Consider the following 18,235-nt stretch of genomic DNA (forward strand, 5'->3'; position numbering starts at 1 on the left):
TTGAGTAAGTGCCTCCCTTTGGGAGTTTTGGAGTCTTTCAGTATATACAGAAGAGAATGTTGGAGTCCCAATAACTGCAGTTACAGGTAGTTGTAACTTGCCTGATGTGGGTGCTGGAGCCAAACTCAGGTTTTTCAGAAGAGCATCAAGTACTCTTAACTGCTGAGCCATTTCTTCAGCCCTCTGGTTTTGCTTTGTTGTTGTTGTTGAGATGTCTAAAGTCTCAGGTAATCCAGACTGACTTCACATTCTCTAGGTAGCCAATGCTGACCTTGAATTCCTGATCCTCCAACTTCTACCTCTCAACTGTTTGGATTATAAGCATGTTACCACACTCGGCTCTGACACTAGGACTCCTAAACAAAAAGATGGGACAGAACATAATGTCCTAATAATATTTTTCATTTGAAAAAAATATTTTAAAAATCTAGACTCGGGGGCTGGAGAGTGGTTCAGTGTTTAAAAGCACTGGTTATTCTACCAGATAACTGGGGTTCAGTTCCCAGCACTTACGTGGTGCCTCACAGAGGTCTGTCATCCCATTCCAGTGAACCCAGTGCCTCTTCCTGACCTCTGTGGGCATCAGCTTTGCACTTGGTACACAAGTATACATGTAGCCAAAAACCTATGCACATAAAATAAGTCGATAACGGTTTCTCTGCCTGTACTTCTGTATATGGCCCGAATATTTGTTCTTTCAAATTTACATGTTGAAGTCTTATCACCAATGTATTGGTGTTAGGAGGTGGGGCCTTTTGGAAGTTATTAGAATGAGGGCTTAGCCTTCATGGTTGGAATCAGTGTTGATTTAAAAGAAGTTTCAGAGAGCTGCCTTGCTCCTTCCATAGCTAGATGGTGCCCTCACTGGTGGCTTCTCAGGTTCCAGAACCAAAAGGAATATATTGCTGTTGTCTATAAGCCATTCAGTGTAAAGTATTTAGTTATAGCAATCCAAAAAATAAGACTAAACTTTTTTCCTGTCATAACGTTGAAGAGTCCTGTGTGACCATTTTGTAAAGTGTCCTACACATTCATCTGATTGACTTGTGATATAATTCAGGGTAATCTTGACAGATTGTGCTTGTGGTATTACAGTGTTGAATCAGCAGGCACTTAATATCAGCTTATCCCAGTATGTATGCATTAAGAAATTCCTAACAAGCAAATTAAAGAACAAATTAACAGCAAGGGTAAGCTGAAATTAAGTTCCCTTCCAAATTGCTTTAGTCTGCTTTTCTAGATTATATTTAATGATCTTTGCACACAAAGCACTATAAAGGCAATATTTTACTTTTCTTCAATTAACACATTTACTAATGAGAATCATTTGCAAAAATGAGAAAGAGTTGATATGGAGTAATGTTTAGTACATGAGGTTGCCAAACATCAAATGGGGATTATGTCTGTACAGTGGTTAAAACCATGCAGAAAACACATTTGCATTCTGGCTCATCCACATGACTTTGAGCAACCATCAGACTCTCTGTGCAGCATTTACTGCTTTGCAAGTAGGGTTAAGACCATCTTACCTAACTTACTGGATGAGAATGTGAAGATTGTCCTTGAGAAATTTGTTTGGTGTTGTTTTGTTTGAGACAAAGATTCCTGTAGCCCAGGCTGTATGCAACATGGATGAGGGTGAACTCCTGGTTTTCCTACTTGTCCTTCCCAAGCGCTGCAACTGTAACTAATTTTCCTTTCTCAAATAGACACATTGTTCTTAGAGTTTCTATAACCAGCTTTTGTTATGCTCCTCTCTGCTCCCCTGTTAAGGTCTTTTGGGGGGAGGTGCTGATAGTAAGGTCTGGTTTCTTAATTGTTTTTTTTTTTTTTTTTTTTTTTTTTTCGACTTAGTCGTTAAAGAAGGCAGGTGCCAATTGCTGGGCAAGTGGTGTAAGTGGGACTTCCAGGTCCTAGGAAGAAAGAGAGACTTGAGGAAAGAGAAGGAGCTTTTTCTGCCAGACTTTGAAAGGAGAATAACCATACAACTATGTAAGATCTTGGGGAAGCTAGAACTGATCGCCTCCACCACTAGCAGAGGCTAGCTGCTGTAGCCTAGCTGATAAGGTTAGGGCAAGAGATTCTGTGTCCAATGATTATATTATCTGGCAAGTTCTAAAATAATAAAGCTGTCTTCGTATTTTCATCTGTGGAACAAAGGTGGGCAGAGAAAGAGAAGCCAGGATGGTAGCTGGCAGTTTGGCAAAGATAGCTGGGAGGAACGAGAGAGAAGGAGAGAGAGAGAGAGAGAGAGAGAGAGAGAGAGAGAGAGAGAGAGAGAGAGAGAGAGAGCCTATGGAGTACAGACAGCAGCTCCCTCCAGGCTTTACGGGTTGGGGGATGGTTGAGACAGATCCTGGGCTAAGCTGGATGGAGCAAAGGGAACTGAGAGAGGTCAGAGCTTGGGCTGAGCACCCTGGTAGCATGATTTTAAAGTTACACTCAACAGATGGGGGCCAGTAAATTCTCATTGTAATAGATGATTTCCTTTAAGGGGTGGGTGAAAAAAAACCCAGGATATTCTTTAGAAGGATTTTATTTTTAAATTAATTATGTGTCTTTGTGTAGGTATGTGTAAATACTTCCATGCAGATGCCTGCAGAAATCAGGGGCGTTGGATTATTTGGAGCTTGAGTTACAGGTGGTTATGACTGCCTGATGTGGGTACTGGTAATCTAACTCAGGTCTTCAGGTAGTGAAAGACCCACATGAGGACTCCCCCACGTTCTGACTCAGGATAGGCAACACTCCAAATCACCCACAAGAAATGGTCTCGCTGCAAACTGCAAGAGGATTTTTATTCAAGAGCTCTCTCGGGCCCACGGTCAAACACCACACAGGGGTAGAGGACCCTGGCGCTCCAGCAGCTGGGTAAGGAGGTATTTAAAGGAAGAAACCACAACTCAAGGAAGTGGGGAGGGCGTTGTTGGAAAATACCAAAGATACCAGTTAAGAGTCCCAAGGAAGTGCAAAGTCACAAGAGTCACANGGAATACCTGGTAATTGTGCAGGTTATCTCTCAAGACAGTTTCTAAGAGCCCCTAACAATAGCACATTTGCATAGCTGGTTCCGGCAATGGTCCAGGTGACTTTCTTTGAATGAACACTCTTTGAACCCAGGAAGCGGGTGGGTAGAGGAATGTCGCTATCTGTTTTATGATTAGCATACCTTGGAGCAATGAGTCACAGAGGTCACATTCCCAAGCCTGGGCCTAAAGGCCTAGAATTTTGTTTTTACATTATACTTTCAGTAGAACAGCACATGCACAGTGAGCAATCTCTCCACAGCTCCAGAGACAGCACATTTGGAAGAGATCTTGTTGTGCTGTACAGACTCACAGACTCAAGCCTCGAGGGTGCCTTTCTTCTTGGTTTAGGAAGAGCAAGAGAGTTAAGAGTAGGGAAGGACTGAGATATATGGATCCTAGTCATTCCTGGATACGTTAGCTCCTGAACGTCTTGTCCCTGGAAGATTCCTGTTTTCAGTGTGCTGTGTGCATGTGTGTGTGTGTGTGTCTGTTCATGTCATATGCCTTTTGTATTTGGTGTCTTACTTTACTTCCTACGTTGTGATAAAAATATAACAAATAGTAACTTGGGAAGTGAAGTCAGGAACCCAGTGTCAGAAACTAGAGCAGAGAGCATGGACGGACACTGCTGACTGGCTTGTTCTGAAGGAAGGTAAAATATTGTAAATTGTGAGTTGTTTAAGAGCCCACTGCCCAGGCCTGGGACTGAGAACAAAGCAGAACAGCCCCCAGGCCTGCCAGGGCAGGGCTGTTGTTAAGGCATTCCTAAGAACATCTTAACTGTGAAGATGAAAAGAATTCAAGGACGCAGGCAAGGCTATCTTGTCTGAGTCCCCACCATTTGGCCGGAACCTCCCCCTCTGTCTATTGCCCCTTGGCGCCAGGTAAAAGTCATACATCAACTGGTTGCTATGTGAACAAAGATAAGCCCCCAGCCCACAGGAACAAAGTCCTGTTGCTCTGTAATCCTTCTGTTAATGTTTGAATAAGCCAATAGTGTGTCGCTATGCTGAATTCCACACCCCTAAGCCCCTTACTCCATAAAAACTCCTAGCTTTCGAGCCTCGTGGCCGACATCCATTATCTCCTGTGTGAGATGCATGTCGGACCGGAGCTCCGTAATTAAACGTCCTCATGTAATTACAGCAAGAGATGGTCCTTCGTGATTTTTTGGGTGCATGCCGAATCGGGAATGGGGTGGGGGTTTCCCCACTAGGTCTAACAGTTCCTCATGGCTCCCTTGGCTTGTATTTTTATACAACCTGGGGCCACCACCTCAGGATGATACTGGCTGTAGTGGTACAGGCCTTCCTACATCACTCATTAATCAAGAATGTGCCTTTACAAGCTAGCATACAAGGGATCTGATGGAGGCGCCTACTCTATTTGGTTTCCCAGTATAGCATATCTGGATACCAGTTTCTGTAGGGAACTATAGATAATGAGACCTTGGTTTACACTGACATCTCAACTTTCAATCTAATACTACAGGATGCATTGTAAATGTTTTCAATATTTATCACCCCAATAGAGTAAAATATTCTAATATCTTTAGTATACTTACTTATTTGATTAATTATCTTCACACAACCCACAATTGGACTCAGTTCTCAAATGATGTGACTGGTGTGGTAATTAATTTATTGGATTAAAGTGTGTGTGTGTGTTTGTGTGTGTGATGTCAGCATTGCTCACTCAGCAACATGCTTGCTGTGAAAGATGAGGACTTGAGTTTGATTTCCAAAACTGGTGTAGGGTTGGGTCTCTGCATCCACTCTGCCACAGGGCTCCATAGCTTGATGAGGTGGGACTTGGGGAGTTTGGCTGCACTTACCCCACGCTGTTGTGGTGGGTGCTGGGCTGTAGGGAAGCCCCAGGGTACTGCTCAGGGGTGGGAAAGCAGAGTCTGAGGCACGGTTCCAGGGGTCTCTGGGCCTGAGAAGAGGCTGGGATCATGGAGTTCCCAAGCTCTTGGACACCCAAGTGCTGCTGAAAGTCGTGGAAGAGCTGAGAACAGAATCCGGGAACCATGGGCTCATCTAGCCCAGGACCAGGAGGGGGGTGGGGGGTGGGGGGGGGAAGGGGGGTTTCGAAGCTGGTCACAAGGTGATTGTCCTTGGCTTGATGGCAGCAGGCTTGGGCTTGGTGGCAGTTGTGACTGGGAGTGCAGAGAGGCCTTCTACAGGAGATTAGACAGCAGCTCAGCTCTGTAGGCGAAGGCCTTCTCCATGGCTCCCCACAACAGATTCTGATGAAAAGAGACAGAATGTGGTTCCAAATCATTTATTGCCATGGTGGAAAGTAGATGTGGAAAACCATACCCCACTTCTCAGTGTGAGCCTGAGATTAATTAAATACCTTTTGCAGAGAGGAATGTCTGGGAAGGAAAGCTTATTGGCAAAGCTTATTAGAATAGCCATCTCTGTCTTGAGCCTATGTGACGACAGGTCATGTCCTTTCCCTTATCTACATGTGGAGGGGCTTGGGGTGGTGTCCTTATGTGACTGGTGGCTACAAATCTATTGGGGGGGGGGGGCTGTGGCTCATGACAGGAGCCTGGTGCCCGGGGACAGGCAAAGTTCATACCATCCTTTCAGGGTCTCTGGGGCTTCTAGCCTTAGCTCAATCGAGGACCAGGCTACCTTTCATTGTCCACTTCCCCACAAACTGGTATAAAAAATCTTGTAGTCTTAGTGCAGAGGAGGTTGAGATAGGTGAATCACCCAGGCTCACTGGCCAGCTAGCCTAGGCTACATGGTGAACTTCAGAGCAATGGTGTTTGAAATCCAAGGATTTTCTGTGGCCTCCACAGTCAGGATCATGTGCTCAAGGGTATGCATCCACACCTACCTCCCAAATGAATAAACAACTTGTGGTACTAACCAGGACACCTTTGAATGTGTCTGTGTTGGCGTCTCCAGGGAGGACTGTCTGAGGGAAGAAGAAGCACGGTGATGTGGGTGGTGGCACTGTCACATAGGCTGGAATCACAGACTAAAGAAAAGGAGAGCCAGATGAATACCAGGCTTCCTCTTTCCCTGCCTCCTGATATGCTAGGATGTAGACAGGACCAAGTAGCTTCATGCCACTTCTGCTGCCATGCTCCTGCCATGATGGATGGTGGTACCCTCACACTGAGAGCCTAGATGTAACTTTCTTAAGTTGCTTCTTGTCAGGTACTTATCACAGCTATGAGAAAGCAACTAATATGTCTTGTATATTAGTTAATTGTGTGATACTGTGACAATATCCCTGATATTGGAAGGAAAGACTTATTTCGTTCATGGTTTTTAGGTGGATTTCAGTCCATTGTTGCAGGAAAGGGACGGTGGTCATCAGAGGAGTCAGGGGCTCTGCGCATTTTAGATTTCTAGGAAGCAGAGAAAGGGAATACATGAAGGAGCCAGAGAAAGTGATAGCCCCTAAGGGCAAAGCATCAAAGACCCACTCCTCCAGTTAGGCTCTGCCTCTTCTTCTTCACCCCCACCCCAGCTATGCCACCCTATAATGAATCCATCAAGATGATGTTCTGTTTGTGGGGTTATAGCTTTTGTGACCAGAGTATAGAAGGTGTATGGATTTTCCAAATCCACTCAAATGGACAAGATTAATACATATCACAACAGCTTAAACCAGAATGGGGCCTCACTCTGGTCTGAGCTGCCATCTCCTTTCCCATCTCTTTTTAGCCCTACTTAGTAGCTTTTGGACTGAATTACTCACTAATGAAGTAAGGCAGGATCTTGCTTAATTAAAAAGAAAATTGCTATGGAAGTGGTTTTTTAAAATTTTTTAAAAAAATTTTGATAACTGTACAAAGAACATTACAATGGATCTCCATATGCCTCTCACCCAGCTTCAACAAATATCACGTTTGTGTTATTTTATGGTACCTTCTTTTTTTCCCCCCTTAAGTTTGCTTTAGCAAATCTTAGACATTCTATTGGCTCATCCATCTGTACAAGTATTTCCATATAAAGTTCTAATGAATAACTACAAAAACTGACAGAGAGACAGGAAAGATGTCTCAGCAGTTGAGAACATTTGCTTGTGAAGGACCTGTGTTGGTTAGTTGTTTTTGTTTTTGGACAACTTGACAAAACTAGAGTTGTCTAAGAAGAGTGAAGCTCAGCTGAAAATATGCCCTTATCCGATCAGCCTGTAGACAATCTGTGGTATTTTCTTGACTGATGATTGATGTTGAAAGAAGCCCTCGCTGTGCATGGTGCCATCTCTGGACAGGCAGTCCTGGGAAATACATGAGAGCAATTCAAATAAACGAGGGAGCAAGTCAGCAAGCAACATTCCTCTAAGGATTCTGTTTCACTTCCTGCCCTGACTTCATAATGGTCTGTGATGGGAACTTGTAAGCCAAATCACTTCGTTCCTTCCCAAGTTGCTTTTGGTCATGGTGTTTAGCACAGCAGTAGAAACCCTAACTATGACAGGACCCGAGTTCAAGTCACAACTGCCTGCAGCCCTAGGTCCAGGGGACCTGACGTCCTTGTCTGGTTTCTGCAAGCACTAGCACACATATGGTATTCACACAAACACATAAATAAAAATAAATCTTATAAAAACCATAGTACCATTCTAACAGTTAAGTTCCCAATAATTGCTTAGTATTCCTGAGTTCTAGTTTTCTCCAATGTCTTAGCTGTATCCTTTTACAATGTTATGGGAAGCTTACCAGAGATGGTAACTGAGACACAGTGTATAAACAATCAAAGTCTTTATTCCAGCCAGCTGGGACCACACCAGCAGTATTGGGAGTGCCTCTGGGTGTGGCCCCCAGTGTCCAGAGCATGGGATTTTTGAGTGCAGAGACTTCATCAAGGCATCTCCCTCGGTTCAAAGCAAGCAGTTTTAAACGAATTTAAGACAAGCAGTTAGACAGCCACAAAGAGATTCCACACAAATAGGCAGCTAAGATAAAGACTTAGCTGGAGGGGTTTCCTGAACAAATAAGCAGTTTCAACAAAGCTTAGGTAATTTAGCTAGGACATTCTGACCATTCGATCCTAGAATAGCACTGGGTAGCTTTCCATGGGATTCTACAAGAAGATCAGATTCCAGTTAAACCTCGAAACAGCCTCAGCAAGAATATCAGATGGAGGAAGCTTGCACCACCTCACCCATCACAACAGTTGTTTGGTTCTAGTCATGGCCGAAGTAAAGTTTGTCATGGCACCCGGCAGATCGGTCTATTGAGTTTCTTTTAGTCGATGACAGTTCACCTTTCTCAGGTTTGGGAGTGCTTGCATCTAACCTTTGTGTTAGTGTGTCAGCCAGGGCTGTAGAGAAACAGGAAGAAATGAAGTTGGAATGGAATGTCTATGAGGTTGGGGACTAGAAAGTTTCTGGAAGTGCATAGAGGGAGTTTGGATGCTTGCAATGCACAAACTTTTTTGCTGAAGAGCTGGAAATCTCTAGTTATTTGGATAGGTGCCATAGTAGACTATACTGGCTCTTTACTGCCTATAGTGTCTTAAGAAGTGGTGGGAAGTAGGATCTTGAGTCCGGATCTGGAGGATTCTTCTCTCAAGTAGTTTGGCCTGGAGTGGGAGGAAAGGGAACAGCAGGAAGAGGGCAGGACCAGGGACAGACAGGCCCCTTCAGACAAGTGAGTGTCCTGCTTCTTTCACGGTTTCTAAGACATACCAAATTTCTTACTTTTTCCCACCTGCATTCCCCATTCTGCAAAGTCTACTTGCCAGCTGAATTTTCGAGTCGGCACTGTGACAATTATGAAGGCAAGCTTTAGATCAGAAAGAACCAAAGGTCCCGGATAACTTACTTCCTCTGCTTAAACATATACTCCTGTGTTACCCAGAGTCTACAATCCTTTCCCCAACAATAATGGGTTAACATGGAAAGAACCACAGAGAAGAGCATCCTAGAGGGCGCCGGAAGTGTCTTGGGTTCCCACAATGCTTCCTGTGTTCCACCAGAGTCTGAATGTAGTTTATTTGCCCCGAGCATCCCTTGAGAATATTTATTGTGGGTTTAGGGTGGAGTGCAGAAGAGGTTCCGTAAAGACTAGGATTGTAGGTGACACCTCTGCAGCTGTGCCTTTGGGTGTCCCGGAGCACGAGGGGAGGGAGGAGATAGATCTAGTCTGAATTCCCATCTTGGGAGAATCTTCTGCAGATACAGCTTGTAGCTAGAGGAGCCTTGAGTTGGCACAGAATGGCTAGAGAACCCAGAACGTCCGCAGCCCTAAACGCCCGATCTGCAGAAGAGGGCACTGGGCTTCTAGTGGTGAAAGTGGAACAGGAAGAGATCTCCCCCTTGGCAGAGGAGACCAGTTGGCTGGGCAGTCCTGGCCCTGACCGCTCCCGCCAGCGCTTCCGTGCTTTCCGCTACCCAGAGGCAGCCGGGCCCCGGCAGGCGCTGAGCCGGCTCCGCGAGCTCTGCAGACAGTGGCTGCGGCCAGACATGCACAGCAAGGAGCAGATCCTGGAGCTGCTGGTGCTGGAGCAGTTCCTGACCATCCTGCCAGGGGAGCTGCAGGCCTGGGTGCGCGAGCAGCACCCCGACAGCGGGGAGGAGGTGGTGGCGCTGCTGGAGTACTTGGACAGGCAGCTGGATGACACACCTCCACAGGTAGAAGGAACAGGTTTAGTTAGACCCATGCCCTGTGCCTGTCAGAAACCAANCAAGANCCAAGGAANGCATTGCTTAGAGCCCGCAAAGTCTGTCTATGCTGGAAACCTGAGGCAACCAGCGNACTGACCTGGGCCCCTCAGGATAATTAATCGCATAAAGGAAAATAAAAGGATTGTGGAAGAACTCAGTCCTAGTGAGGCTGGGGTAGAATGTGTCGAGCAGAGCAGTGAAAGGTTACATAGGTACTTCTTACTCGTGTGTTGAGCAAGACACAAGGACAGGTTTGAGCAGTGGAATAGGCACAAATGACTTTGTAGGTGTTTTATTGGCTTGTCACATGAAACAACATCTGCAGTGGCTTGCTGGCAGTAATATGGTGCTTATGACACACACACACACACACACACACACACACACAAATGTAGTTCTCCCTTTGACAGTGAGGGGAATTCTACAGTTTTCTTAGAGCCTAGAATCTAAGAGTTTTTTTCTATCCAAATGCTTGTATACCTTGTTTAAGAGTTTGGTAGAAAACAGGGTGTTCTATCTTCTGACCTAAAGCAAAACAAAACCTTTTTCGAAATTTCATACACATCAACACTGCGTCTCCATCATATTCACCAACAGCTCAGCTTCAATTTCTTCCAGCCATCACATGTCCCCTTCTCCCCTTCATACAACCCTCCCTTTGCAAACTACCAAGTTCCATGAGTGCTGCTTGCTGTCCCATTGACTGATCGTGTTGTCTTGATCCTGTGCAGTAACCATAGTGTCAGTGAGTTTATGGGTCAGTGACCATGTCTTTCCCAGAAGGTAGCCTTTTGAATTACACGTCTCCATTCCCCAATTCTTATGATTTTTCTGTCCTGTCTTCCACGAGGCTCACTGAGCCCTAGGAGTCAGGGGTTGATGTCGATGTCCTATTTGAGGATGGGTACTGGATAGTCACTTATTCTCAGCTCTTGGGCCAGTTATGAATCTCTGAATTAACTGCCACTGACTGCATAGAAAATCATCTCTGGCTATGGTTGAGGGCGACACGAACTGACATGTATAAACACACTCTGGCCTGTTTTAGGGGATTTCTTTTCTGCAACCCCCAGTGTCCTTGTGGCCAGGAGACCAAGGTTCCAGACTTGGAGTTGTCCTGAGCTCTGTAACAGTGGGAAGTCAATTCAAGTCTTAGAACTTTACTCTCTGAAAAGGATGTAGGAAACTCTGAGCATCAGTTTGCTATCAATGTCTGCAAGGAAACTAGACTTTCAGGAGGATGCACTGTCTGTCATGTTCTCTGTTACTTGACTTCACAAGCTGCAATTGAATTTGTTAGTTTCTTAAAAACCCCATTGGGTGGAAGTTAGTATGCTTATTGTTTTTAGAGAAATGTTGACATTTTCATAGATTTTCCCATCAGCTTCGTAATGACAGAGGGACAGAACAAGGAAGCAAAGCCATGGTTAATCCACAGGCTCTGCAACTGCTCTGTCTGAGCTCCCATTGCAGCACTGCTACTTATAAGCTACAAGACAAGGACGAGCTACTTAAACTGGGCCTCAGTTTCCAGTTACAAAATTCCAAACAATTCCAAAGTCCACAGGCTCTCCGCATTTCCATGAGTTAACATTTTCATGAAGCTCTTAGAATAGTGCCTGATAATATAGAGTCCTCCGACAAAGTGTGATGGGAAAGTTCAATTGAATAATAAAAAGTAAATGAATGACTTTTAGGTTTCAACGGGGGAATGGAGTCGAGAACTTCTCTGCTGCAAGGTGGCAGTGGTGACACCATCCCAGGACTCACAAAGTAGCCACTCCCAGGCAATGAAGTCACTCTTCAAGCATGAATCTCAGGAATCTTTGGAGTGTTCACCCTTACAGGCCAGAGGTGAGCATATATTTGTGAGTGAGTATGTTTCTGTTTGTGTGTGTGTGTGTGGGGGGGGTGATGGCAAAGGAGGGGGGGAGGGAGAGCGAGAGCGAGAGAGAGCGAGAGAGAGNGAGAGAGAGAGAGAGAGAGAGAGAGAGAGAGAGCTAGCCAATTCAGGGCCTTGCACATGCTAAGAGAGCAATAGAACAGCAATAGAACGGTGGGTAAGACAGTATTTTTCTCTACAGTTCTCCACCGTCTTCCTAATTTTACACCAGACTCAGAGTTTCTCATCATTTCCTAGCAGCACCAGTCTTCATTTGGGGTTCACTTAAGAGGCCCTTTCTGTTCTCTGGCTGCCTTGGAGGATTCTCTGTGCTCTCCGACCCTTTTAACCCAGTGCTTTGCTCTGGCCCTTTATTGATGGTGGTTTATTTGTTTGTGTGTGTGGTTTTTTTGAAGTACAATTCAGGAAATGCAAATTAATTTTTTTTTTTTTGGTAATAATGTTAGTTTAAGTGTTTTGTTTTGTTTGTTTGGGGCAATGTTAGGGTTCCTGCTGAGGGCTTCATCCATGCTAGGCAAGCACTATGCCACCAAGATACCACTAAACCCTTATTTTGTCATCTTAAATTATAATAAAGTATACTCTCAGTGAAGGACATAAACACCAGGCTTCTGCCCTCAAAGACTTAGAGTTGCAGAGGACAGATATAGCCTGCCATTTTGGAGTATTAGTGTGATGATTATATAACCTGGATTTTCATATTCATTCAGTCTTTCATTTCTTGCTTGAAGTCCTCAGTGTTTGGTGTTATAATAATATTTTTACTTTTTCTCCTGATTTTTTTTCTCACCTAAGACCCAGGTTTTATTTCATTAAAAAAAAAAAAATCTAATTCAATGGGCCTTCAATTTGAGTTTGACAATGTAAATCTTTGGAAATTTGGAAACTTTTTTTCCAAGCCTTTTCATGTTCTGGACCATTTATATATCATGTGATAATACTTACTGTCATACGTGTAGTGACATGAACTGAGATCTTCACTGTTTAGACTCTCGGGTGCTTGGATTACAGGCATGTAGCACAGTACCTGGTTAGAGTTTTGTGTAAGTGGAGGAATATCTTTAGACACTTTACCTCCCTTTAAGAGCCCCTTTAAACAGTTTGCATGTGCCTTTGCATGTACCTCAGTTTGAGAGTATGAGATGCAGGTCCTAGAGGGATTAGCCATTTTAGGGGCTACTGACTCTCTCACCTGGGTGGGAAGAGCAGATTCATCTCAGAGGGATCTCTGTAGAGATGAAAGGCAGGTATCCCAGTTTCCTTAGAAAAACCTGGCAGGCACTGTCTGCTCCCGAAGTCTTTTCCTTTGTGTGTTAGAAGCTACCTGACTCACAGAAGCAGTTTGCTGTGTGCCTGGTTTCAGAATGACCACGCTGGAGGCCTGTTAGTGATGGTTGTTTAATTCTTAAAACCTTCCGACTGTCACTTTGATTTCTACGCTGCCCCAGTGTTCTGGTCAGTTTAAATGAGATGAAGCAGATTCAATCCTTAGGGTTTGTTCACATAAATGCTCAGTAAATGTTGCCCCCTTTCTATTCTGCACTGGCAGGGATGGGAGGCTGGGCCACCAAGCAGAATCCGGAAGTCTAGAAGTGAGCTTAGATGCTGACTATAGTCCCTGACCTTAGAGGCGAGTAACAAGTCACACAGGGTAATGTGGCTTATCAGAAGCCACAGAATTCTTTAACGTAGAACCCCCTTGTCAGCTGTTGTAGGGAACACTGTCTCTGCCTGGAATAAGAAGAGCAGGGGGCCAGTGCATAACGCTGACTGGCCATGAACTTCTGCGGTCCTTACTTCCCTAGTTTCCCATAACATGGCTCAGAAATACTTTTCCTTGCTGTTTGGGTTGCTTTGGTCCAACCTTTCCTGTCTAATCTTAGGCTTACATCTCAGCCTTCCTGTTCTTAGGGACCATGCACCCATCATAGTGCCCCTCCCCCGCCTTTTCTTTAGACGCCTGCCTAAAGTCTCTCTAGAGAAAAGAGGTATACAGAATCCTACTATTCTAGATAGTGAAAAGGACTTATAAGGTACAAAAACCAAGTAAACCTTTCATGTTTTATTAAATGGTTTCTAGGGATTTTTGTGTTGACTGGCTGGCCATTGTGGATCCTGGTCTTGGTCCTTACCTCCCCCTCCCCCACACTTCCTGTTTTTCCATTTAATCCTGATTCCCATCAGGTTTTTTTCCTCACCAGCATCCCGGTTGTTCCATGTATTCATGCACTTATTCCTGCATTTAAATATTTGTTCTTGGGATGCAGAGAGCTCTGTAACATTTGCTCCTTGCCCTGTTTCTCAGAGCTTTCTTCCTTGCAAAGCATAATAAACACTTGCTGACAATTGTGTTTCAGGGCTGGAAATGAAGCCTGAGACCAGGGACTTGCCTCGAGCTGAAGAATACAGGGAACAAAAGCCTGAGCAGACAGTGTGCTTCCTGGGTGAAGACACTGTCCCCATTCCTACAGGTGTAGAAGCCAGTGAGCAGGAAAGCAAGTTACAGACAACACAGAAGAGTGCCACAGGAACCAGGCGGTTCTATTGCCGTGAATGTGGGAAGAGCTTTGCTCAGAGTTCAGGCTTGACCAAACACAAAAGAATCCACACAGGAGAGAAACCTTTTGAATGTAACCAATGTAGTAAAGCCTTTGCACAAAGTAGTAGTCTTCTAACACATAAAAGAATCCACACAGGAGAGAAGCCCTATGAATGTGAAGACTGTGGGAAGACCTTTATTGGGAGCTCTGCCCTTGTCATTCATCAGAGAGTTCACACTGGTGAGAAGCCATATGAGTGTGAAGAATGTGGCAAAGTCTTCAGTCACAGCTCCAACCTCATCAAGCACCAGAGAACCCACACTGGGGAAAAGCCCTACGAGTGTGATGACTGTGGGAAAACCTTCACTCAGAGCTGCAGCCTCCTTGAACATCACAAAATTCACACTGGGGAGAAGCCATTCCAGTGCAACTTGTGTGGCAAAGCCTTTAGGCGTAGCTCACATCTCCTGAGACATCAGCGGATCCATGGTGATAAAACTGCTCCAAAGCCTCTGCAGGGAGAGGCCTGGGAAGGTCAGAGTACGGTGGCAGGCCAGGGGGAAGATGTTGAAGCTCCTGAGACTTACCAGTGCAGTGAGTGTGAAAGAAGTTTCACTCAGAGGAGAAGCCTTCTTGAACATAAAAAAATCCACACGGGTGAGAAACCCTACCAGTGTGAAGCATGCGGGAAGGGCTTTACCCGAACTTCATACCTTGCTCAACATCAGAGGAGCCACGTGGGGAAAAAATTGTCTCACAGTGATCTGTAGCACACCTGCTGGGGTTGGTGAGCACTTGCCAGTGAGCTGAAGACACCTGGAGCCCTCACTACCTGCAGAAGAGAGGGTGTGGCCAATACACACTGTCCAGCGTTAGATGTTATAGTTTGAGGTGGATTATCTTTCCTGTTTAAAAAGTAACTGGAATGAGACTTACNAATTGAGGATATGGAGGTGTTCTCTGGATGAGATCGCACTGAAGTGTTCCCACCATTTGGATNTACAAGGACTTCCAGAACAGTCACTCTTAGCCAGCAGTTTTCTCCTGAATGGATGGTTCCGGATTTTGGAGTGTCCCTTCTTTACTATTTGTTTGTCAATCTGAATCTTTTATGTCTAGTCAGATTCCTGCGGTCTTAGCTCCCCTATTGTGCCTTGTGCATGGGTGCTAGAAAACCTTTACTCCAGGGACTGATGAAATATTCTTCAACACTGAAAATCTGGGTCTAGCTTTCTGAAGAAGTTCTAACTTGGACCATTTGTGTTTGCATCTAACTGGCTAAGGTTCTAGAGTCTGAGGCAGCCCTACAGTTTTCATATTAAGTACACAGTGTTACAGAGTTCGAGTAGAGAGATTCCATATATCTTTACGAGGATAGAGAATATGGTGAAGAATGCCTCCAGCAACTTCTGAAGATGTAGGGAGACATTCCTGTCCTAAAAACCTCCATTAGAACATACTTAGGTGTTTTTTTTTTAACCTTTTACTGTGAAAGTTTTCAGTTATGCAAATAAAAAGCAATCTTATTTTCATGGGATAAAATTTTTAGTTAGGGTTTCTATTGTTGTGAAAAAAAAAAACCACTATGGCAAAAAGCAACCTGGGGTGGGTGAGTGGGGGTTTATTTAAGCTCACAACTCATTTGTTACACGCTATCACTTACTATGGAGCTGAGCTCCTGCCTCCATCCCATAAAACACTGGAATTACAGTCTGGTACTACTACTCCCAGGTTTTCTGTGTTCAATTCTTAATGGAGAAAGAAGACAGAAACTTGCTGAATTCAATCTCCAGCATCTTTGATTGGTGTTGCAAAATCATCACAAGGCTATAAGAAACCTATTAACACAATCTTTACCATTAGCGAAGGCACTTCTAGTAGAGGTTTGAGAGAACAGTGTTTATGCACATTCCTCTATCAATGCGCATTTTCAGAGGATTCACACATTGCTTCTTGTTTGTACAAGCACATGCTCACAACCTTATGAGAGAAATTATGATTCCTATTTCTTTTTTTCTAGTAAATGAAGAGGCAGAGAAAAATTCCTTGCCAAAATAAAGAAGAAATCTAGCTGGGCCTGCTGTTGCCTGAGGGAAAAGGTTAGATTGATTCTTCTCTGCAGAGCTGGGACAGTTCAGATACATCTCGATTGATGTTGAAAGGTGGAAAAAAACAGTTCTGAGGAAGAGAAGACTTTAGCACAGTGGGTCTCAATCCCTTCACAGTGGTTGCATATCAGAATTTTACATTATAGCTCATAAAAGTAGCAAACTTACAGTTTTGAAGCAGCACCTAAAATAATTTTATGATTGTGTGTGTGTGTGTGGGGGGGGGAATCACCACAACAGGAGGAACTGTATTAAAGGGTTACAGCATGAGAAAGGGTGAGAACTACTGATGTAGCAGCTGGATCTGCTAGAAACCATGAATCTGCTTTTCAGAAGTAAGGAAAAGAAAACAAAACTTAAGCAAATAGCCTCACAACTCAGTAAAGTCAGTTGAAGCTAAAAGCCATCCTAGAATCCTTTGCTGACCTTTCCAGGAAAGGGCAGAGTGTCTGGGACAGGGCTCTGAGAACCACTGAACAGAGGGAATGCTTTGAATCTTCCATCTTATTGCCAGCATGTGCATTTGCTTGACTCTGAGTTCGTTTGACATTACATAGTTCACAGTGGCCAGCTATACACATACACAGTGAAGTCCAGGCTGGCACAAATTCAAGCAAACCCTTTTGCCTCAGTATGGGGTTAACAAAATGAGCACGAGACTGGCTCTGATTCAGATTTTATTTTTCTTACTTAAGGAGAAATGTCCCCTCCACCCACAGAATAGCCAACCTCACTGCACTGCTTAGTTTTTGTCAACTTGAAATAACCTAGAGCCATCTGGGAAGAGGTAATCTCAATTGAGAAAATGCCTCTGCCAGATTGCTGTAGGCAACTCTGTAGGGCATTTTTCTGATTAATGACTGATGGGGCCCAGCTCACTGTGTGTGGTACCACCCTGGACAGGTTGGCCTGTGTCTTATAAGAAAGTGAAAGACTCCAAGAGGAGCCCCTCGCTCAGGCCTCAGGACAATAGTGGACACCCAAGAACTCACGATAGACCAAGCTTGTTGAAAATCACATGAGGCTTTATTTGGGGAAAGCCAGAGCTCTGGGGACGACTCGTATCCCACGCAGGGGTAGAGGAGTCGACCTCGAGAGGAAAGAGGTCCCAGTTTTTATAGGCCCTCAGAGGAGAAAGGAGAAGGGGGGAGTAGGGGATTTCCAGATCTAAACAATGTCTAGTCTCAAGAAATGGGTATGGGAGGGGTACAAGGAAAGAATCTGGTGCAGGTGTAGCAACTCAGGATTGGCCGGGCTGTGATTGCTGGGGAGATTTTCTGACTCTTTTTTAGCAACCAATATTAAAAACACCTGGCAATGGGCTTCATCAGTGGGCACACACATGGGTCAAGGAACGGTCAAAACATTGGCAGACACACAGGTTCAAGGATTGGCCAGAGCATTGTGCACCTCTATGTTTTTAAATCAGTGAAGCTAGTTCTGCTAACACTGATGTCTATCTTGCCAATTTCAGGGCTTCTGTGTCCTTTTACATTCTGTCAGGATCTTTCAAAAGCAAGCTTAGCAAGCCATGGGGAGTAAGCGAGAAAGCAACACTCCTCTATGGGCTTCTGCATCAGCTCCTGCCTTCAGGTTCCTGCCCTGACTTTCCTAGGTGATGAAATACAGTTGTAAGATTAAGTTAATGCTTTCTTCCCCAAGTTACTTTTGGTCTTGGTGTTTCATCACAGCAATCAAATCAAAACTCCTAAGGAGACATTGTGAAAATATTTTATAAAGAAATGACCAAAGAGGTAATACATACCCTTGTAGATATATACATACAACATGGTATATCCAAAAATATAGGTAGAAATAATAAAATAAAAATGTGAGGAAACATGTTATTTGTTAGGTATTTTCTTCATTTACATTTCCAATGCTATCCCAAAAGTCTCCTATACCCCCCCCACCACCACCACCACCACTCCCTTACCCACCCACTCCCACTTCTTGGCCCTGGCATTCCCCTGTACTGAGGCATATAAAGTTTGCAAGACCAATGGGCCTCTCTTT

General features: G+C 44.5%; 1 protein-coding gene across 1 annotated transcript; it reads left to right on the forward strand.

Annotated features, from left to right (window-relative positions):
* Positions 1 to 8,989: 8,989 nt before the first annotated feature.
* On the forward strand, positions 8,990 to 15,641 carry LOC110308635 (zinc finger protein with KRAB and SCAN domains 3-like). Its single transcript, XM_029468177.1, has 3 exons — positions 8,990 to 9,635; positions 11,366 to 11,522; positions 13,929 to 15,641. Exons 1-3 carry the CDS (start codon positions 9,219 to 9,221, stop codon positions 14,879 to 14,881), a joined length of 1,527 nt encoding a protein of 508 aa, XP_029324037.1. The 5' UTR covers positions 8,990 to 9,218; the 3' UTR covers positions 14,882 to 15,641.
* The last annotated feature ends 2,594 nt before the right edge of the window (positions 15,642 to 18,235 follow it).

This window comes from Mus caroli, chromosome 13 (genome assembly GCF_900094665.2).
Source record: "Mus caroli chromosome 13, CAROLI_EIJ_v1.1, whole genome shotgun sequence".
NCBI lineage: Eukaryota > Metazoa > Chordata > Mammalia > Rodentia > Muridae > Mus > Mus caroli.

What these genes read in the sequence shown, in the direction of transcription:
- LOC110308635 (XM_029468177.1), top strand. Translation starts at nt 9,219, where the DNA reads ATGGCTAGAGAACCCAGAACGTCCGCAGCCCTAAACGCCCGATCTGCA. An exon ending in TGGATGACACACCTCCACAG is followed by an intron (nt 9,636 to 11,365) that starts GTAGAAGGAACA and finishes AATGACTTTTAG; the next exon opens with GTTTCAACGGGGGAATGGAG. An exon ending in TTCACCCTTACAGGCCAGAG is followed by an intron (nt 11,523 to 13,928) that starts GTGAGCATATAT and finishes ATTGTGTTTCAG; the next exon opens with GGCTGGAAATGAAGCCTGAG.